Source organism: Triticum urartu, chromosome 3, assembly GCF_003073215.2.
Source record: "Triticum urartu cultivar G1812 chromosome 3, Tu2.1, whole genome shotgun sequence".
NCBI classification, from domain to species: domain Eukaryota; kingdom Viridiplantae; phylum Streptophyta; class Magnoliopsida; order Poales; family Poaceae; genus Triticum; species Triticum urartu.
Genome location: NC_053024.1, coordinates 225,603,798 through 225,626,308, shown reverse-complemented (window position 1 = coordinate 225,626,308; position 22,511 = coordinate 225,603,798). Strand labels below are relative to the sequence as shown.

General features: G+C 44.9%; 2 protein-coding genes across 3 annotated transcripts; both read left to right on the top strand.

Annotated features, from left to right (window-relative positions):
* Nucleotides 1-5,159: 5,159 nt before the first annotated feature.
* LOC125543690 (ERI1 exoribonuclease 2-like) lies at nt 5,160-14,149 on the top strand. Its single transcript, XM_048707144.1, has 5 exons — nt 5,160-5,317; nt 5,464-5,548; nt 6,667-7,256; nt 10,180-10,355; nt 13,236-14,149. The coding sequence occupies exons 2-5, from the start codon at nt 5,527-5,529 to the stop codon at nt 13,720-13,722; spliced, it is 1,275 nt and encodes a 424-aa protein (XP_048563101.1). The 5' UTR covers nt 5,160-5,317; nt 5,464-5,526; the 3' UTR covers nt 13,723-14,149.
* Nucleotides 14,150-14,174: 25 nt separating this feature from the next.
* On the top strand, nt 14,175-21,518 carry LOC125543689 (COP9 signalosome complex subunit 2). 2 transcript variants are annotated; one of them, XM_048707142.1, is made up of 12 exons: nt 14,175-14,331; nt 14,476-14,568; nt 17,608-17,686; nt 18,688-18,928; nt 19,017-19,091; nt 19,188-19,322; nt 19,834-20,021; nt 20,116-20,184; nt 20,260-20,350; nt 20,453-20,587; nt 21,024-21,136; nt 21,219-21,518. In XM_048707142.1, the coding sequence occupies exons 1-12, from the start codon at nt 14,322-14,324 to the stop codon at nt 21,307-21,309; spliced, it is 1,320 nt and encodes a 439-aa protein (XP_048563099.1). In that variant the 5' UTR covers nt 14,175-14,321; the 3' UTR covers nt 21,310-21,518. The 2 variants fall into 2 exon arrangements, with proteins under 2 accessions (XP_048563099.1, XP_048563100.1); XM_048707143.1 differs by having other exon boundaries at nt 14,180-14,331; nt 14,482-14,568.
* The last annotated feature ends 993 nt before the right edge of the window (nt 21,519-22,511 follow it).

The following is a 22,511-nucleotide window of genomic DNA, read 5'->3' as shown; positions in this document are numbered from 1 at the left end:
GAGTACGTGTAAGGTCGGTCCGGGCCGCTTCATCCCACGATGCCGCCGAATCAAGATAAGACTAGTAACGGCAAGCATATTGAACAAAATCAACGCCCACAACTACTTTGTGTTCTACTCGTGCATAGAAACTACGCAATAGACCTAGCTCATGATGCCACTGTTGGGGAACGTTGGGAACGTAGCAAAAATTCAAAATTTTCCTACGTGTCACAAGATCAATCTATGGAGTCATCTAGCAACGAGGAGGAGTGGATCTACATACCCTTGTAGATCGCGCGCGGAAGCGTCAAGAGAAACGGGGTTGATGGAGTCGTACTCGTCGTGATCAATTCACGATGATCCGCGCCGAACGGACGGCACCTCGCGTTCAACACACGTACGGAAGGGAGACGTCTCCCATGCCTTGATCCCAGCAAGGAGGAGGAGAGGTTGATGAGATCCAGCAAGCACGACGGCGTGGTGGAGGTGGAAGTAGCGGGATTCCAACAGGGCTTCGCGAAGCGCTGCGGGAGGAGGAAGATGTGTCACGGGAGGGGAAGGGAGGCGCCAGGCCTTAGATTGGTTTGCTCCTCCTTTTTCCCCACTATATATAGGGCCAAGGGAGAGGGGGAGGCGCAGCCCTTTCCCCTTCCTCCAAGGAAGGGTGCGGCCAAGGGTGGGGAGGAGTCCATCCTCCCCAAGGCACCTCGGAGGTGCCTTCCCCTTTTAGGACTCTCCCCTTTTTCCCATCTCTTGGCGCATGGGCCTCTTGGGGCTGGTGCCCTTGGCCCATATAGGCCAAGGCACAACCCCTACAGCCCATGTGGCCCCCCGGGGCAGGTGGCCCCACCCGGTGGACCCCCGGGACCCTTCCGGTGGTCCCGGTACAATACCGATGACCCCAAAACTTGTCCCGATGGCCGAAACAGCACTTCCTATATATAATTCTTTACCTACGGACCATTCCGGAACTCCTCGTGACGTCCGGGATCTCATCCGGGACTCCGAACAACATTCGGGTTACCGCATACTAATATCTCCATAACCCTAGCGTCACCGAACCTTAAGTGTGTAGACCCTACGGGTTCAGGAGACATGCAGACATGACCGAGACGTTCTCCGGTCAATAACCAACAGCGGGATCTGGATACCCATGATGGCTCCCACATGTTCCACGATGATCTCATCGGATGAACCACGATGTCAAGGACTTAATCAATCCCGTATACAATTCCCTTTGTCTATCGGTATGTTACTTGCCCGAGATTCGATCGTCGGTATCCAATACCTAGTTCAATCTCGTTACCGGCAAGTCTCTTTACTCGTTCCGTAACACATCATCCCGTGATCAACTCTTTGGTCACATTGCGCATATGATGATGTCCTACCGAGTGGGCCCAGAGATACCTCTCCGCTTACACGGAGTGACAAATCCCAGTCTCGATTCGTGCCAACCCAACAGACACTTTCAGAGATACCTGTAATGCACCTTTATAGTCACCCAGTTACGTTGTGACGTTTGATACACCCAAAGCATTCCTACGGTATCCGGGAGTTGCACAATCTCATGGTCTAAGGAAATGATACTTGACATTAGAAAAGCTTTAGCATACGAACTACACGATCTTTGTGCTAGGCTTAGGATTGGGTATTGTCCATCACATCATTCTCCTAATGATGTGATCCCGTTATCAACGACATCCAATGTCCATGGTTAGGAAACCGTAACCATCTATTGATCAACGAGCTAGTCAACTAGAGGCTTACTAGGGACATGGTGTTGTCTATGTATCCACACATGTATCTGAGTTTCCTATCAATACAATTATAGCATGGATAATAAACGATTATCATGAACAAGGAAATATAATAATAATCAATTTATTATTGCCTCTAGGGCATATTTCCAACAGTTCGAGTCTGATTCCCTCTATGTGCCAGTAGTGCTCGTTGAGCCAACTCCTGATGCTACTGCTGCCGCTGCAATTAAGCTAGCAGCAGCAAAGGCAAAGAAGGATGGTAGGTCGAACAACATGAAGTGGCAGCCGTTCATGTCCACGTTCATGCTGAATTCTCTAGTGGAGTTAAGACTGACAAGGGCTTCAAGGAGGTGCACTTGAACACCGTTGCGAAGCAGGTGTTCGAGTTCTGTGGGCAAGAGGTGTCTGTCACCTAGTTGTACAACCACCCGAGGAAGTGGAGAAGTCGATGGATCCAAGTGTCCAAACTGAGAGACCTTAGCGGCGCCTCATGGGATGAGAACACTTGCTCCATAGTTCTGGAGGCAGAGCACTATGCCGGCCATGTCACGGTTAGCTCACAACCCTCTTCCTTTTCATACTGTCCACCATTGTCTGCTCCTAATCGCAACTAACAACACTTGTGTTTCATTCTTAGGACTACCCAAGGGACGCTGAGTTCCTCAACACACCCATCCAGAACTACAACCAGATGCGGCACATCTTCTCCTTCGGGCTGGCACCTGGGAAGCATGCCATGTGCTCGGATGAGCCTCTTGGTTCTCCCATGCCAGACTTCCCTGGGACACCGGACGTCGAGGTCCTTGATGGCCCTGACAAGCCCGCTGCGAAGCCCTTCGACAAGCCATTTGACCCCGTCCATGATAGGAAGAGGAAGAGAGGAGGCTTGATGGAGGAGATCAATGTCTTTTGCAGCATGACTGAGGCGGTGAAGGAGGTGGCAACAGCCATCAGGGAGTGCAAGCCCCTCAACGTCCACCCTGACCTGTATGGCGCTGTCATGACCCAGGGTGGATTCAGCGACGAGGCTCTCATGGCAGCTCTCAGCCACCTGCTTGACAACAAGGCCCAGGGTGTTGGGTTCGTTGCCATGGTCGACGCTCACAGGGTGATGTGGCTCAGGAGCTGCCTGGGCAAGCACTACTATTAGAGTAGTGCTGCATGTGAGCGTGCATGATCCCCGACGGCGATGGCGGTGGCGACGACGACGACGATGACGATGTACATTTTGTGTAGCTAGGGCTCAAAAACTATTTGATGGTCTGTATATTTTGGTGAGGTGGCATATACTAACTCCTCACGCTGATGGTGAAATTGCGGTGGTAGGACGACCCCCTCTTTTGGATGTGGTGGTAGGTTAACACCAAGGTAGTGCTAGGTTGAACTTGCTATGCCGTATGATCATGCATGCTTTACTTCTCTTCTGCTCCATTATTGTTTGTGTGCTACTTTGCTTGCTACTTGTGCTCCATTGATTTGCTGCTTCAACTCTTGCTCTTGTGCATTGCTAGGGCAAGTGATATGCCGTGTTCATCGGTGAGGTTCCAGGGGTTTATAGTTCATGGGAAGAAGCCAATGCATAAGTGGCATCGTATAGCAACAACAACTATAGAGGGTTCAAGACTAGGCAGGCAGCAGAACAAGTTTGCTCCGCCTGGGTGCAAAAGCACGGAGGCAGCAGTGTTGACAGTGCCAAGGTTGGAGCTGTCAAAAGTGGAAGCTGCTAAGGTGGATCATCGGTTCGGCCCGAAGCTGAAGAACTTCATCATCTTCGCCCAGTTCGTCACCATTGCTGTGTTGTGGCGTTGGTGTGCTAGGTGTGATCATTGTGGGTAAGCTCACCAACTAGGGTACAAGGTAAGCACAACATGTACGTCATATGCAACCAAACACCATGTTCATGTGCCGTTAGGGCCAATGCAGCCAAGCAAATAAAATGCACTTGCGTATTACCTAATGCAGGGACTAGGGATGCAGGCAACCAAACAAGTTGTATATGGCGTATTAGGGCCTGTTTTTCCTCAACCAAGCTGGGTTGAGAAGGGTATGCAATGCGACTACTGTTTCAAACTGGAATCTAACACGCCCTAGGAGTAGAGACTATGCATTCCTAAAAAATAGAGAGAATTCCTTATTTGGCTCTTTCTTAAAATTTGCTTCCCTTTTTGGCCCAAAAAACTTCTTTCTTCCCTTTTTGACACATAAACTTTATTTTGTTCCTTATGTGACACTTTCGTCAGTTTTGACTAGTAATGGTGTTAAGTCTGGCCTAAAAAAACTATTTTACCCCTAGTGTTGATTGTGACCAGGTTATTAATAAATGAAAAAAAGTTATATGACTACTAAAAAAATATTGCGAGGGACTAATAATAATATGATGAATGGAACAAGGACGACCCATTCAGCCTCTATTATAGTGTATAAATTTGTTTAGATTAATCTTATGGATGATTTCTCACAATTTTTTTTATGGATGATAAATTAGACTGCGTTGGGTTTGCGCCTCAATTTGCTGCACATGTTTTATGCCATGACGAGAATAACATTGTGACATGTGTTACAGAATAACTGATTGCAATTTGCAAGAAGCAGAAGTACAAGCTTCTGATTACTTCTGTCTCCATCAAGTCATTCCAAAACAATGTCTTCATCACTACCCATATACACACGAATCAATATGATAGTTACGAGAGTAAAATCGAATCGATCCGATCGATTAAGAGTTAGCTTCTACCAGTCGCGTTGACGCACCGGCTAGACGTGCGTGCACAGTGCACTGTTCCAGGCAAAATCAACAGAGGTGCTAGCTAGCGTACTTCTTATGCTAGCTTTGCAAGTACGTGCGTGAGCAACTTGGTGATTTGGTCTAGCGTTTTAAAAGCCAACTGCTGGTCGCGGGCGTGGTGAGGAGCAGAGGAGGAGAAAGAGGCTAGCGTCAGGACTCTGGAACCGGATGCATGTCATGCTGGGCTCCCGCGGATCAAGCTGCAACGCGACTAGTTGGGCGGTGGTGGATATGAATATTTAAACGTGAGGTCTCCAACATGTAACACTTACGTTCATTCATATTCACGCTCCTTCTATTCTCTTTCTTGGCGACATACTATCCAGGGGTAAAATTGTCTTTGTACATGCTATTTAATATCGTTGGATGGAATAATGGATGAAAGTGTCTCATAAGGAACAAAATGAAGTTTAAGTGTCAAAAAAGGAAAAAAGAAGTTTTTTAGCAAAAAAAAAGCAAAATTTAAGAAAAGGTCAAATAAGGATTTCTCTAAAAAAATTTAAAATGAATCACCGATCTGGACGGTGGTGACGCCGATACGCCGTTCCAGCCTTTTCCTTGGGCACACTATACCGCCGGCCGATACCGGAGCCGCGAAAAGGCCCCAAAACCAGCGTGTCGCGCCACCATTGGGTCCCTGACCCGTACGCGCTGTTGGGCAGTTGCACCCGATCCCCGTCCGACCCGTCGCTGGGATAGGCAGAGAGGAGGGTATAGAGGAGAGAGGGGGTGGGTCGTCGGGTGGTGGCCGCTCTGTTCTTCCCTCCCGCTCTGGTTCTCGCAGTCACATGTACGTACGTGCGTGAGTGCGCGGACAAAAGCCGGATTCACGCCTCTTATCTCTCTTGCTCGATCTCGCCGTCGCACGCGCTGATCTGCTGATCTGCTGATTTCTCTTATTTTTTCCTTTTCTTTCTCCCGGGGGGGATCGATCAGGTCGTGTGACGCGGGGGGGAGTTCTGATCCGGATGGTGCAGCGCTGCGTTAACGCCCACGGCCATGATTGATCACCAACGCGCAGGTCAGATCCTCCCTTCCCTCTAGATCTTGATCTCCCTCCCTCCCTCTTCTCCACTGTCCAGTGGCGGCGCGGGCAAAGCTGCGATTTTTCCGAGGTTTTCGAGGCAATTTTTGGTGGGGACGACGGGCACTAGGCCAAACCCCTCTCCTTCGGGGGATTTAGTGTGCCTCCGTTGCAATTCTGGGTAACATTGGATGTGGTGCTTGTTCGGCTGTCAGCAAGTTTTTTAGGCATGAGCTGGTCACAGGGGCATATCCGCAGTTGAATTTTGCTACTCACTGCTACGTGCTACTGTGGATTTTTTTTGCTAAAAACGGATGGCGCATTTGGTTAGTGCTTGTAGTTTCTGTCAGCAGTCATGTCTGGTTCGGACCAGTGTAAACTGAAATCCGCCCTTGGCTGACATCACGTGGTAGCAACGTAGTCCTCCTCCGCAGCAAAAGGTGTGTGTTCTATAAATTGACGAGTAGCAAAGGCTAATGCACTGGTGATAGTGCTAAAGGCTGCTATATTTATGTTTCTATAAGATCTGTTTATGGGCAGAGTTAAGAGTGTTGCGTTTGAGCTATTGTTATTAAAGGGTTTTCGGTTAAGCTGGTTTAGGATGGCCCCCTGTAGTTGGTTTCATTTACTTGTTCGGTTGTTCCTTTCCTCCTAAATTCCACGGCACTTGTCGTAGGAAAAAAAGTGTAAGAACATAGAACCAACTGAAACATAAAATTTCTCACTTCTTCTGCCAAAGGCCTCTAGCTACTGTATTTTGAGTACATGCCGTGATATCCATTTGACTGGAACAAATTCATGCTACACTTTTCTAGATAGTGAATGTCTATAGCTGCTAACTAATCATCGTTACAATTGACCATCAGGTTTTCATCTTTCTTTTCTGATTCTGTCTTTAATTGTGACATTTGTATGTTGCTTTGAGCTTAGCCAATTGCTTCAGCCATTATCTGCTTATAACAAATATGGTGTTCTCGGTATCATTTTGGTCCCTAAAAGGTTCATTGAAAATTATCATGTTATATGTGCAAGCTAACTGTTTTCCTAAACTCCATGTACTGTCTTACCTTGCTATATTAGTTCTATCTTATTCTTATCTACTTTTATCAATGCAGAGGAAATGCAAGTTAATAACGAGGCATCTCCAGGGTGTCTCAAGCCAAATATTTCTCAGTATAACCCTCAAGAACATAGAGGTGGCATTGAAGGATTTCCTGAGAATAATGAAAAAAAGAATGATAGTATTGCAGAAGATAAAGTATGGGGGGCATCTCCTCTCCCAAATCAAGGATTTGGCAGACCCTTCTACCGCCAGGAATTTTATGCCTGGCCGCATGTTTATTCTGATTACCAAATCCTGCGGCAGCCACAACCTTATGGATTTGACAATCAGTTTTATCAGATAAATAGGGATACCTGTTTCCCCATTGAGAGAAGAGTTCAGTTCCCCTTGAAGATGCTCCCTCAAGGTTACCCTCATGATGCACAACTTCAGGAATTTCAATATTTTGTGGTTATTGACTTTGAAGCAACCTGTGACAAGGAGAATAATCCACATCCACAAGAGATCATTGAGTTTCCATCTGTCTTGGTTAACAGTGCAACGGGACAATTAGAAGCTTCCTTTCAAACATATGTTCGACCAGCATATCATCAAAATTTGACTGACTTCTGCAAGGAGCTTACCGGTATACAACAGATTCAGGTTAGAGCTATTCTTGCTTTTGAATATTCATATGTTTGATAATTATAGTCAGCAATTACTTATTACTAGTTCTCAACATGATTCCATTAGTGAGTAGCTTGACTTAGTAAGCAATCATCTATGCAGTATAATTATAGAGCATATGGCAGAAACCAAATGAGCTTTCATGCTAGTGTCAATTATGTACACACATGGAAACTAGCTTCGTTTGTACATTTTCTATGGATTTTTAAATGAAATTCTAAGCTACATATCCAATTGGGCATTTTCCGTAAGCCAAAATATATATTTATTCTAGATGCTAACCAGGATAAATACAGCTTGCACTCTGTACTTCCATAGTACATACATGTGGCACAGTGGCAGTAGTTGTTCTTCTCATCGTTTACTGGCCAATTCCACCATTATCCGACATAGGCCCTTCAAAGTAGTCACATCTTCATCAGTGTCCAGTCGGTTGCCCATGCCATGCTTTCTAGATCTCACGGCTAGATTTCTCGTGTGAGTTCGATACAGACTTTGTTTCATTGCTAATTTTGGAAAACTTCACTGAATCACTCTTCTTCAGTTATTCTCTCTAATCTGGTGTTTAGTAATTTGCTTCTTAGGATTTTATAATTTAATAATAATACCAAGTGATCTCTGGCATTCATAATTTCAACTTTGTAATGTATAACTGAGCAGTTCACTTCCTGCTTTTGGCAAATCACACTTTCAAACTCTTTCCGGAAGGAAAAAATATGAAAGCTTTCTCAACCAATACTGGATCCAGTTGGTTACATAGGAAATAAAGGAACCTGAATCCACAAGCAATACTGTTCCAATTGTCTCCAACGAGAAAATAGTGCCAAACCCCATGATCAATCTGGCGGCAGCTAGAGCTGGAAAGGGGCACAGGCCTTTCAGTGGAGCAATGGGCCTTCGACTTGTCTGGCTACAGAAATTTAACATGGTGGTGGCCACTGGCCAAAGCTGGGTGCCACGGCAACACACCAGGGCCGGGGCCAGAGCTCCGATTACGCTGTTGTGAAGCAGGCTCATGTCTCCCTTTTTCTGCATTTCTCTTTCTGTACATTAATCAGGTGGGATTAACCATTGAGGCTACTGCAGTTGATGCCTAGTTGCTTGATTTCATAGGCCTGAGACCAAACAAGGTCCTGGCATCAAAGTATGAGGGTGTAAACTAAATAACCAATAGAAACAATGTGTTGTATTCATATCTTTTGGTCCATGTAGTTCTCAAGTTAATATAGGAGTGCTGAATGGTGGTGTACGCCACCTATCAAAGCTGGTTTTATGAGATGATTCATGAAATTGGTTTCCTTGAGAAATTTCCCAAATTAGACAAACAAAATGTACCATACCAAGGTTTTAGCTACTCTCATGAAAAAGGGTCAATCACCTTAATAATCATGTTCTAATAGGTGCTTCATGTGAGTAACTCTGACCTTGGGTCATGTGCACAGCCAATGCGGACAACTACTGGTATCATCAGGGCACTACGGGTTTTGCAGACCTTTGTTTGACCTTATGTAGATGTCATTTGCTATTATGAACATTCTAAAAAGATGGTGTCTCCTTGCAAAAAAAAGAAAAAAGAAAAAGAAGAAGGTATGGTGTTTGTTACTCAACAGTCCGAGGTCGAAACTGAATGCTGATGGGACAATGTGGATAATGAGTGATGGCCAATGCTGCCCTTTGACTGTTTGAGCAAACAGCTTCCCTGAGCCATCTGTAGAGCGAAGCAATTTGGATGGATATTATCTGTAGATCCAACGATATAAGATAATATAACATTTTGAAAAGGAATTCTTAGATATTCTGTTTCTGTGTCCAACATTGATACCTGGAAGCTCACTTGGAAAAACTGGGCGCCTCCGCGCGTCCGTTTCTTCCACTGGCTTGCCCACCTCGACAGATGTTGGACTGCAGACCGCCTTGCTTGCCGCGGGCTGCAACACCCCGCACGATGCCCCCTCTGCGACCAGGCACCTGAAACCATGCACCACCTCATCCTCGCATGCCCCTTCGCCCGGCAGACCTGGCACGAGACACTGTGCTGGCTACGGATCCCGTGTACCCCGACAGACAAAGAGCCCTCACTCCTGGAGTGGTGGCAATCGGCACGACAATCCGCCTCAACGCCCATGCGCAAGGGCCTGGGTACCATGACCCTCCTCGTCCCCTGGATGATATGGAAGCACCGCAATGACTGCGTCTTCAACGGAGCGCGCCCATCGGTGAACGCCCTGCTAACGAAGATCAAGGAAGAGGCCTCCCTTTGGGCAAGCGCGGGCGCACTAGGGCTCAGAGCCATTACCCCCAGACATGGGATGTCCATTAATTCAAAAACTGTATTCGCCTCCTAGGAGGAATGTAACTACAACTCTCTCTTTTCAATGAAATGAAACGCACGCTCTCATGCGTTTTTTCGAAAAAAAACATTGATGCGGATGTTGGGAAAATAACTAGGCACTTGGCCTGCGTGTTCATGGTGAGATGTGGGCATTAGTTGACTAGACACTGATAAACGGACTGTATAGAAGCGTAGTTACCCTTCTGTGAGAGAAACTTAGCACATTACCTTTTGGTCACAATACATTAGCTTTCTTAGCAAGCATAAGGTTAGCCGATGATGTTCATAGTTTACCTTCTATTTTTATTTCTAATAAATTATAATTTGAATGTCGGCGTGAGCTGTCAAAAGTCAACATCTGTTAAGTAAAATCCCTATGTCACAAAAGAGAACTGTATATGGTTTTGTAAACCTGTCATTTTCACATAGTTTTATGATCTACAATGTGAAAAGTGCCACTTTGATAAGTCATCTTTTGCCCTTGTTAAAGAGAGTGTTGTAATGTATGACCAACAGTTTGACTTGTGTATTTGGTCAGTAATACTGTTTTTGTTTATACATGTCTAGGTGGACAGAGGTGTACCTCTAAGTGAAGCCTTGCTCATGCATGATAAATGGTTAGAGGACAAAGGAATAAAGCACAAGAACTTCGCTGTTGTGACCTGGTCCAACTGGGATTGCCGTGTGATGCTGGAATCAGAATGCAGGTTCAAGAGAATCAGGAAGCCCCCTTATTTCAACAGGTAACATATATCTCACCTATGTATGGCTATAGCTTTGGTACCATGTTTTGTTTTGACTTAACATGTGTGTGAGTGTGACGTACTCCCTCATTTCATTTTAATAGGCCTATTTAAAAAATCATGTCGAAAATACTATGGCGTGAATGCATAGTAATGCTCTTCTATTCTTCTCTGGATTGCTTATTTATATGATTATATTATCGTCTTCCATAAGCATTTATTCATCACTAATCACACATGCCATGGTTCCCTGGTGATTTTCCCAACTTTAGATCTTTATTATCTGTCTGCCTGTCAAAATACTCGTTGAAAAGTTAGGAGGGTGTGGTATTTATTATTATTTCTTCATTGTCAATTACCGTGGTGTTATTTCGGATGCTTGAAGGCCCCAAAATGAGATTGGATTAAGTTTAGTAGCTTTTGTACTATGGGAATAGGCCAGTTTGACTGATACTTTGATTAAGAAGTTGATTGCAATCTGTATCTAATCATATGCTGTTAACAAAGATGTACGGGCTGGTTCTGTAGATTTCATTGTATCTTTTTTTGCGAGTAACACATCGAGAGGGATAGGGGTGTTCCAGCATTTCATATAGAAGAAGAGAGCTGCCCGGTTAATTAGGGAAAACCGGGTGAAAACCATATACAAAGGGCATGAAGCTCCCACCGGATGACAATGCGATGGAGGCAGAGAACATGCGCGACACCAAATACACCAACATGCCAAACTGAAGCCCATGAAGGAAAACATCTGCCACACTGATGAGAACTCCTCGTCACCCTCCACGAAGCAAGGCCAGATCCAGCATGGCACACCCAGGGAGTAGCAGGAAGATGCCTCACCAAGCACCGACCACCAAACCGCGAGCGCCACCACCATTGGAGAAAGAAACGAATCCGCAAAGAGGAGCAGGATTGGGCTGCCCCGTCACAGGTAGCGAAGGACGCGTGCCTCAAGAACAATGCGCAGCCTTCGACACCCTGACAAACTGCAACAATCTGGTGCTGCCACCCTGACGTCCAACAAACCTCCACCCTGACAAACTGAACAATATGGTGCTGCCACCTCGACATCCAACAAACCTCCACTCCCTGCAGATCCTACTTCACCACCCTGACATCCACCGCCCACACGGCAACGCCTCGCGAACTGACCGTCTCGCAGCCCACTGGTCGATAAATCAGAAACCACAACCGTACCGTGCACCAAGACCTAGGGCGACCTCCAACCGCCCTAGCAGCCCGAACGATCACCCTAAAGGCATCGTGGCATAGCTCCCCCACATAGAACCACCACCGTGATGCATTCTGACCCCCCTCCTCCCACCCCTTCCTGGTCTCTACCTTCACAGATCTTAGAAGCAACGTCCGTGGCTGCTACCCTGGCATCCTCCACTCCCATCAGCGAAGCCACCAACATCGCCTCTCGTAGCTACGCTAAGCACCAAACCCGCAACAAGCCCATGCCGGGGTGGGAGGCCCGCCAACCGGAGGCAGAGGGCCAAGGCCGCATGCTCCGAGACCACGTCACCAGAAGGCGCCACCAGGATGAGGAGGGCACAACTAGGAGGGGGGGGGGGGGGGGGGGGGGGGCGCTTGTTGCAGACCACCATTTGTGGTCGTACGGCCACACGGTCTAACATGCCCAGGGCCTCCGCTGCTGCTCACCGCAGCATCAAGCGTCAGTTGAATCGCCGCTCACCGTCCCATAGTAGAGCACGGACCGTGCATCACACCGCAACACACCTGCCTGGAGCCGCCGCCCCGTGGCCATGATGCGAGATTCCTGCACGCTGCCTCACCATGGCCACCACACCGAGCCCCTACCCCCACACGTCGGTGCCCTCTCGCGCGAGAGGAGATGCCGTGCCGTGGCCGCTGCCCACACGGACTTAACCCGGCGGGGGGGGGGGGGGGGGGGGATGGGATGGTTTGCCGGCGGGTAGGGTTTGCCTCCCGCGTGTCGCTCTACGCTCATGTAGAGCGCCGTAGGGGCCTTTTCTTGTTGGACGCAGGATGTTTCACTCTGTCGTACGGAGCATCTTATAGTTCAACATGCAGCTGTACTCCTGTCCTGGACGGGTTGATACGATTTGACCAATAAAAAACTTGGTGGGGGCTTGGAGTTGATCCTCCCGTGGATGCTCATTCTCACCCCCAGCCCCAACCAAACACTATCATGGACCATGGAGAAGGCCAATTCTAAACCAAGTTAGAGGTGCTTAGCAGTGCACTTAAGACTGTTCAAATCAATAATAATCCAGGTAGCCCTTATTCTCTTTTGATCTAACTGATGAAGTAAATCAAATACAGCTTAAGAGTTTTAGGTTGCCCTGTTCTTTTTGCTCTTAAAAAAACTGTTATTTGTTTTCCACTATTTAATATTGTCTGGCATTTGGATATTAAATGTTCTGCTATCACCATCATGAATTTATAAACTGTATGGGCTTCTTTGGAATGCAATAAGCTTGCACGGAATGATGCAATACCCTACATTTCCTTTCAAAATCCTTTGTTCCATGTTGATCCTATAGAAGAAGATATATGCTATTCGGAAAGATTTTGAAATAGTTGAAATATATGCAGTGTTCATTTATTATGTCACTTGCTGTTTATATGCTATATAATAAGTGATTAAATGGATCGATGGGTCTTTGTCCATATGCAACTGATTTTTCCAGGGATATGATTTCTCATGCATGACGATAAATTGATAATCAGTAAATAATCTTCTATAAATGGTAATATGCTTGTATTTTTATTTGCCATCTCATTAAATGAGTCGTGTATTAAGCCTCTGCGGGTCAAGTCCCTATGTTGTGTATTTAGAGAGAACAAGTTATCCTGGTCTTGACTCTAATATTCACAATATTTGATCAGGTGGATCAACTTGAAGGTCCCTTTCCAAGAAGTCTATGGGGGTGTTCGGTGCAACTTGAAGGATGCAGTTCAGTTGGCTGGTCTGACGTGGGAGGGTCGTGCCCACTGTGGGCTTGACGACGCTCGCAATACTGCTCGCCTCCTTGCGCTGTTGATGCACAGGGGATTCAAGTTCTCCATCACCAACTCGCTTGTGTGGCAGCAACCTTCCCCGCTGGCAATAACGTGCCAGCCATCCCCATCCCCTGACCGTTCTCCAGACCTCACCCTGTTGCAGCAGCACAAGGCAAAGGAGATGTTGGGACCTCATCTCCATGCTCACCCATATGCCGGCAAGGCCGCTGGACAGGTTTGCTTCTGTGGAGCACCGAGCAGGCCGAACACTGTACGCAAACCGGGTCCGATGCAGGGAAGGCATTTCTATGGATGCGGCAACTGGACCGTCACGAGGCGGGCCATATGCACGTTCTTTGCATGGGCGTCGTGAATATAACGACGCCCTGTCCTTCGCGGAAGTGGGCTGGTGCTTTAACTAGGGGAGGCTACTAGTGGCGGCCTTGCCGTGCCTCCCCCTTGGTATATATATGATATATGACTTTGCTCATAAGACAATGGGAGTTGACTAGGTAGTATCTAACCTGTCATACTGACTTCTGTTGATAGAAGAGAGTGGGGATGAGATGCTGCTTAGGATGCTTTATCCGCGAATAATCTTGAAGTTTGTGGACGCTTGTTTTTTCTTTTCTTTTAACTCAAATGGAACTCTAGTAGAGGTGTGCTTTGTGAGTAGATGTTGAAAGTGTGGATTGTGTGTGTTTGGTGCCTCGGTATTGATAATCAAGAACAAGTTACATATGGAACTTGAATCGCATCTGAAGATGGAAATAGCAGCCGGAATGATTATTATTTTTGCCTTTTGAGGGTTGCCCGCAGCTTCCGAGGGGCCAGCTCGCAAAACTTGTCCTCCCCTCTCTTCCCCGTTTTCCTCCTCTCCCCTCGCATCCGCTCCGCAAACTCCTCTTTCGCAAACCCTAGCTCTCGCCCCCGACCCTCCATTGCCGCTCGAGTCGCCTCTTCACCGCCGTCATGGGCTCAGGTAAACCCTACCCCCGCATTTAGTGCCCTCCGTTTTCATCTTCTCGATTCCCCACGGTCTGGATTGTCGCTGTTTCTCTCTCTTACGAGGGTTTCTTTCCGTGATCGTTTCCTGTTTCTTGGTGCGCGTGGTGCCGATGGTTAGATGCAGACATGGAAGACTACGGTTTCGAGTATTCGGACGACGAGCCGGAGGAGCAAGACGTCGACATCGAGAACCAGTACTACAACTCCAAAGGTTTGGTTCCTTGTGCCAATTTTACTTCCCTTGGTGATCCCTATCCCTGTTTCGAGTAGCGGTCCTGTTACTATGAGAAATCTCGATTGGAGTATTATTAGTCCAACTTCCTCGTGCATCGTCGTTTTGTACTGGTAGTGGGGTTCCGTTTTGAATTTTGATGTATGGTGATCGCCTTTGTTTGTACTGTGCAGTTGCCAGTTTAGCTGCGAGGTATGTCCCGTAAGTGTGAAGTGCCTTTTAGTAAGGACATCGAATGAATAGCTAGAATCTAATTTTGCTTTGGGAACAAATCTGTTTGTCGAATTGATGCCCGTGTGGCGCTTGTTGGGCCAAGTAGCTCACCGGTGTGTGGTTTGTCTTAGTCCTATCGTGCCCTTTCGCAGTTAACAGCTAAAGTTTGTTCCGGCGAACACTTCTGTCTCGACTAAAAGGAAAATAAGCAACTAATGGATATGCAAGTTAATTGCGGGCAGTCTGTTACCATTTAACTTAATAACCCAAGCTGCCGTAGAAGTACGGACAATGTGGCTTCGTATATATTTTGAAGCAAGGATAGGAAGACTCTGCTACCCTTCTCATTGCTTTAATCAAGAGTTTCATTCTGACTGCCACACACTTCATTCTTCAGTTCTGCAATAGTATATGAACTATCTGTTCTCCATCTCTTTGTTTTTCCATATTAGTTGAACTAACTGTTCTCTCAAATTGTAAGAGAGAATCGAAATAGTATTTATGAAAAAAATCTTCATCTTTATAGTTATCATTTATCAATGACCACCACAATACCAGATTAAGCCTAACATCTTCCCTTTCCTGCCCTCTTAGTGGTTGTTTGGATACTGAGGATTAGTGATGGGATATAGAAAATGAGTTTTTAGCTGATTTCTATGAAAACCGGTTTTGCTATCCTTTATGTGAAAAACGTGTTTACAGAAAACTTTGTTTGGGTTAGAAATTAATAAACTAGGTCTGTAGAGTTTTGTGTTTGGATAGCAAACATTAGCCTTATCCTACCTCGCCCGTGACCTTCCTTACTTTCCCATTGACGAGACTTCCACGCTCGACATCGTAGGTATGAATCCACAGTCCAGACTGGTGCTGTCCTTCCTTCCGGCCACCATGACTCCGCTTGCGACCTCCGGTGGACGCTTCCCCTGGTCTCTGGCGGCCTCCCTGGGCTACTTCTTGCCCCCCCCCCCCCCAGGCCTTGACCAACTCCGCGTGCGGCCTCTGTTGGCCCCCGAGGTCGTCGCCCTCCCCTGCATTGATCCTTCCTTGGGTCACTTCCCCTCTGACCTCCACTAATTCTGAACGCAGCTGCCGGCGAGGGCTTCCGATGGTCCCCGAGTTCGTCATCCCCCTGAACTGACTCTGCTGCCTGCTGCTTCTCGCGTCCCCTCCGGCCTGCAGGACTCCGTTGGAATCCAGTTTATGTAAATCGTGTTTATTGAATATACCTGAAATCTGAGTTTTTGTAAAGCTAAGTTTTCTATATTCACGGATTAGTTGGAGTTGCCAAACAGGATTTTAGTTTTTTATACCATTTCCCTGGTTTGTGGAGATCTGGTTTTGTATATACTACCTATCCAAATAACGCCTTCGGTACTCTGAGGATTTTCCCTTTCTTTGATTTGAGAATTCTGTAGTGTTTTCTAGCATTCTAACTGAATTAGGCTGCTTATAAATTTCGCCAGTTGTTTATATATATAAGATTCTTGTTTTGTGATTTGTGACTAAATACCGTCACGGTGCAATGTGCTGGACTCAGGTTGAAACTAGTTCAAGTTTAAGCTTATAGACTTTTCAAATGATTTTTCCTGTGTTTCTACGTAAATTATATAGGAAGAGGCTGGTATGTACTAGTACTTGCTTGCGATAGACAAATGTTCGGGAAACTTGGTCGTATAGAATGGGAAGATACTTGCTAGCCACTGTGATGCCCTAGCCACCTCCTCGATATCCTGCTACCTTTATTTCTTCCCTCTCTTAGATCCAGGACTATATCTGGATCTTCTTAGCCATCATTGACACTAGGAAGCAGAATGTGATCAATCTGATGCCTCTCTTCCAACCAGTGTCTTGGCTGTCCTACCACTTTTGCAAAGGCCTGGGATCCTGCTAAAAGCTTAATGCTCTACTTTTTCCGGCAGATGCCTTTTAAGAAACATTCTATTTTCAATTTTGTAACATATTTGTTACACTAACGAAGATGCTTCCAAAGAAACTTGTATGTTCTTCTAAAATGAAAAAAGAAATGCATATGCATTGAGTCTGCACATCTGATTTTACATGAAAGTATGTTTCTTTATCAAATGTATTTTGGTATTTCATTTTCATACACTACACTTATTTTAATGGAAGATGCCACATCACTGTGTTCAGTTGTTTATACTATTGTCATATTTCGCATCTACTCTATTAGTTTATTTGTTTACCTTAACACACACACACACACACACACACACACACATATAGAGATAGATAATATATCTGATATTGACCACTACCTAGGCTAATGCTATCTCCACCATCCACTACTTGCTATCGAGATCTGTGCAAAGAGAGAAAAGAGATGACAGAGAGATTATTGTCACCTCAGTCGTCAGGGTGGACCCCACACACCTGCCACGCACAGAACCCACCCAACCTCTCTCTGTCTTGTTCACTCTCCCCATCGCTCTACATGTAAGGGATAATTTTATATATGAAAGACTGTTTGGGTTAGGATAATTTTATTGTTTTCTACATGTAAGGGACTTAACATATGGTCATCTTTTTTTAGCAGATGGATCAAAATAAAATAGCGGCTTTACTCTAAATGGAAACTAAGTTTTTTTTGGACTGGTCTTTTAATATGGCAGAACTTAAATACTAGGATTATGGTTGTCCTATTTTGTGCACTTTAGGCAACATACAGTTATTTATCTATGAAATGTAAGCAAATTTACAATTCATTAATCTAACACATTGTAGTGGTTGATGGTGTTATGCATATGTTGCTGCACGGTATGATGTTGAATGAGTATCCTTCTGCAGGTATGGTTGAGACAGACCCGGAGGGTGCACTTGCTGGTTTTGATGCTGTAGTTCGCATGGAGCCTGAAAAGGCGGAATGGTTAGCATTTTTACCTATTCTGTTGCATTATTCTGTTTTATCTGCAATTTCCCTATGTTTGCTCCAGCACAATATGAATGCTCAAGTCTATAAAGTGTCCTATCTGATATCTGTGCTACTATCTGTTATCCTTAAGGTTGGAGCTTGAGGCATTAAGATGTTGGGTGTGTAGATTATATGCTTTGCCCACAAGCTGTCACATGTATTGTGGGCCTATCAGTTAGGACCAAGCGTTGGTTGTGGATAAATTTAGGTCATAAAATGGAGTCATTGGGACTTGGCCTGATATGAAATAGCTTGTGCCGCAAGTGGAACTCTTACTGAAGAATTACTTTTTTGTTGGATTTTGGAAGCTTTTACACACTTGGATGAATGTTTTTATTTCGTTAATCAGTATTTTCACTAGGCAGTAGCTGCTGTTAAGCAACAGAAGATATGCGAAACAACCTTAAACTGTGCGGTGTATTAGATTATTAGTTTGTCCTGAGGACCTCGGTGCGTCTATTCATCATTTATTTGGTGGGAGTCCATTTCCAGGTCACTGTAGTCTAGCTGAGGCTAGTAGCAGTTAGATTAACGACAGATTGAAGAATATGAAAAGAGGCAGCAAATAGAATGCTAGAAAACCAGCTAAAATTTTCACATAGGAGTCAGTGGAACTCTACCATCTTAATATACTGAACACTTTTCATGCCTATTTGTTAGGTTATTGGTCAATTCCTTGAAAGCTAGGCTCCTTTTGTTGACATGTTCAGTGCCTGTTACAGGCAGTTCTTGGTCAGGACTGGTATTGTCCTCTATTAATTGGACATTACTTTGTAAAATTGAGTGCCTTGACCCATGCTTCCAGTGAAGTAACAAAGACAATATTTAATCAGTCTAGTTGAATTATAACTCCTCAGCCACACTGTTTCCTCAGTGAATTTAGCTGTTGCATAAATAAACATTTATGTTGAGGTGTCTAATTTTTATCTTTTAATTATATATATGTTCATTCATAGGGGATTCAAGGCTCTCAAACAAACTGTGAAGCTTTATTATAAGCTGGGGAAGTACAAAGAAATGATGGATGCTTACAGAGAGATGTTGACATACATAAAATCTGCTGTGACACGTAACTACAGTGAGAAATGTATAAACAACATAATGGATTTTGTTTCTGGATCTGCTAGTCAGCACTTCAATCTTCTGCAAGAGTTCTACCAGACAACACTTAAAGCTCTTGAAGAGGCAAAAAATGAGGTTACGTTTGTTGTATTATTAAAGCTAGGAAAATATTATGATATACCAAACGATTAGTCTTCATGTATTATCATTGTTTGTTGTGCAGAGATTATGGTTTAAGACAAACCTGAAGCTTTGCAAAATTTGGTTCGACATGGGGGAGTATGGTCGCATGAGCAAGGTGATTAGATATGTTCTTCTTGTCATTACCGATTACTTGCTTCCTTCATTCCTTAGTCTTTATGCATTTAATTCACATATATCCTTTTACTGACAGATACTGAAGGAGCTGCATAAGTCTTGCCAAAAGGAAGATGGTTCTGATGACCAGAAGAAAGGCACACAACTTCTAGAAGTCTATGCTATTGAGATTCAAATGTACACTGAAACAAAAAACAACAAAAAGTTAAAGGTCAGTTATCAGTTCTTGTGTACGTTCATTATTATTTCTTAACTTGTTAGCTAACTTTCACTCTTCTGTTGTGTGCAATTGTGTTACTTTTCGCTGTGTCATCTTGTAAAGCATTATGTGGTCACAGCTAAATGCTATGTGATTGCATACAAAGTTCAGATGTTATTGGCTTGTTTCATCGAAGGATTCTGAACTATTAGCTGATTCTTTTGGGGGTATTTGTCATTCATTGTTATCTGGGATTGGATAGAGTTATAATTTTCTTTCTTTCTTAAGGGAAATATGCTTAGCTTTCAGGATCGTAATATCTTGTGCACATCATCGGTCATGGGAGAAAATGGGTTCTTTTTTCAGCTTTGTAACCTGAAACCTGCAATTTTGATATGCATCATTTGTATTCTTTGCAACACTAGCTCAAGAGCAATCTTATTGAGAATTATGCTTCTTTTTTATAGTATCATGTGTGTGAGAATTAAACGCACCATCCGAATTGAACTGTGTGCTGTTGCAGGAATTGTACCAGAGGGCTCTTTCTATTAAATCAGCAATACCTCATCCAAGAATTATGGGTATAATTCGTGAATGTGGTGGGAAGATGCACATGGCCGAGAGGCAGTGGGCGGACGCAGCGACTGATTTCTTTGAAGCATTCAAAAACTACGACGAAGCTGGCAATCCACGGAGAATCCAGTGTCTCAAGTACTATCATAAGCACATCTTCTCTGTCATAACTCATAACTTTGTATAACTCTTTGTGATTTCCTATCATAATTTTCCTTTTGCTGCGAATTAGATATCTTGTTCTTGCCAATATGTTGATGGAGTCTGAAGTGAATCCCTTTGATGGACAAGAGGCCAAGCCGTAAGACTTCTGATGACACCCTCTTAGGTCTTGTAGGTTGATTTTCATTACTCTGTGTAACTCAAATTTCTGCAGGTACAAAAATGATCCTGAAATCCTCGCAATGACAAACTTGATTGCAGCATACCAGAAGAATGACATCATGGAATTTGAGAAGATCCTAAAGGTCAGTGCTCTTGAACAGATGCCATTTCCTTGTCTGCCACGATCCTAAACTAATATTTTTTGGTTCACTGATTCCATCGTAATTTTCTTGTTTTTTTGCCAGAGCAATAGAAGAACAATAATGGATGATCCTTTTATCCGTAATTACATTGAGGACTTGTTGAAGAACATCAGAACTCAAGTGCTGCTCAAGCTCATTAAGCCATACACAAGAATAAGGATTCCATTCATTTCACAGGTGAATATTTTACAGCATATCCACACTTTGCTAGCCAGATTTCACTTTTCATATGCACAATATGTGCTTGTTCTCCATCAGATGAACACAAGCAATTTATCGTGATAACAAAATTAACATGAATGATACTTTATGTGCTTGTTCTGCTTTAAAGGGGTTATACAGGACATACAGCATGACGGTTGATCATTTCTTTAGTTCTCTTTGTTAACTAAACCATCCCAGTTCAATTCAAAACATAACATATGTGCGCACTTAAATCTAGCAAAGTAATGCAGTTCTTTTGCAGCATGGAAGTACAGTTTTGTAAATCATGTCATGTGTGACATTTAGTTCATCATAACATTGACTGTTTCAGTCAACAGTTTGTATTTAGTGGCTAAAGACGCAGTTCATCGTAACATCAACTGTTTGAATCAATTGTTTGTGTTTATAGGAGCTAAATGTCCCAGAAAAGGATGTTGAGCAGCTCTTGGTGTCATTGATTCTGGACAACCGTGTCCAAGGCCACATAGATCAGGTGAACAAGCTGCTAGAATGCGGTGACAGGTGCGTACTCCCACTAACTTACTTTCTTGACATATTCTTTGTGAGGAAGTTCTGAGGGTGCAGATTTGCAAATTTTATTCAGGTCAAAGGGAATGCGGAAATATCAAGCCATCGACAAGTGGAATACTCAGCTCAAATCTATTTACCAGACGGTGTCCAACAGAGTTGGGTGAGAGATGGCAGGTTTCCATTAGTACCTGCTGGTTGAGTTGTTTTGGTATCTGGGGGCTTAAATGTGAAGGAGCATCTTGTCCGTGAGGTAGATCCTGGACGTGGGTAAAGTAACTTGTCACTGTAATGAACGTAGCACTCCAGTTTGTGGATTATATCCTCTTTATCTTTTCTGTGATTTGGCCAGCGGGATGCTGGGATTTTGTCCTGAGCTGAAACGGCCCTGCTAGTTCCTACTTCATCCTGCCTAGATTGCACTGTGGTCGAAAGCTCGGTATCGATGCGAATATAGAAATGCTCAAAACTAGCATGGTCAAGTATTTAGTTTGCTCATTTAAATTGAATTTGACCATGGATGCTACGCCACAAATGTCTCAGCTTGCATCACCCTTCGCATATTATTTTGCCTGGCATTTGCCATCTCACAGCAAGGCATCAAATTTGTGTCAATCGAGAAGGAAGATGGGTAAGCGTATATAGGTGTTATCTCTAGCTCATACGTGTACACCTCTCATGATGAACTAAGGTTAAGATGTTGCATGAATTCACTTTGTCCGAACCGTCAATGCCTTGGTAAACCCATCTGCGAGTTGGCCTTCAGTAAGGATGAATCGGATGCTGTCTTAGAAAATTAGTAAACCCATATACAATGTTAAAAATAATAACCCAGCGGTTATTAGGGGGATAATCCCTGCTTCATTAGATGTGCGGTTCCACGTTTGTGGGAACCGTCACGACAGTTGCCTCCCGTAGAGGCATCCCTAGTAAACCGTTGTGTCCTTTCCCATTGTATATAAGCACCAGTACATCATCAATAAAGACTTTTGATCATTTGTTCAGATCCCTTATTAGTTTACGATTGACTCTCAATACGTTATCAGCACTTTTCTCTGCCGAGAAGCAATTAGGCCACAAAACGGGAATGACGGCTGTGTGCATGGCGCCGCCGGCATGGAACACAAGGCGTTGAAGTCGTAGAGCCCTCGGCCTGGACTTCGCGCACCAGCCGCGGACACGACGCCTCGGGCCCCGCGCCGCAAGACGTCCCACGCCCGGCTGTGCGCCGTGGCTGCTGCCCGCGCTCCGCCCGAGCCCGCCTCGGGCCCCGCGCCGCAAGACGTCCCACGCCCGGCTGTGCGTCGTGGCCGCTGCCCGCGCTCCGCCCGAGCCCGCACCAGGCCATGGCCACCACACCACAAGACCC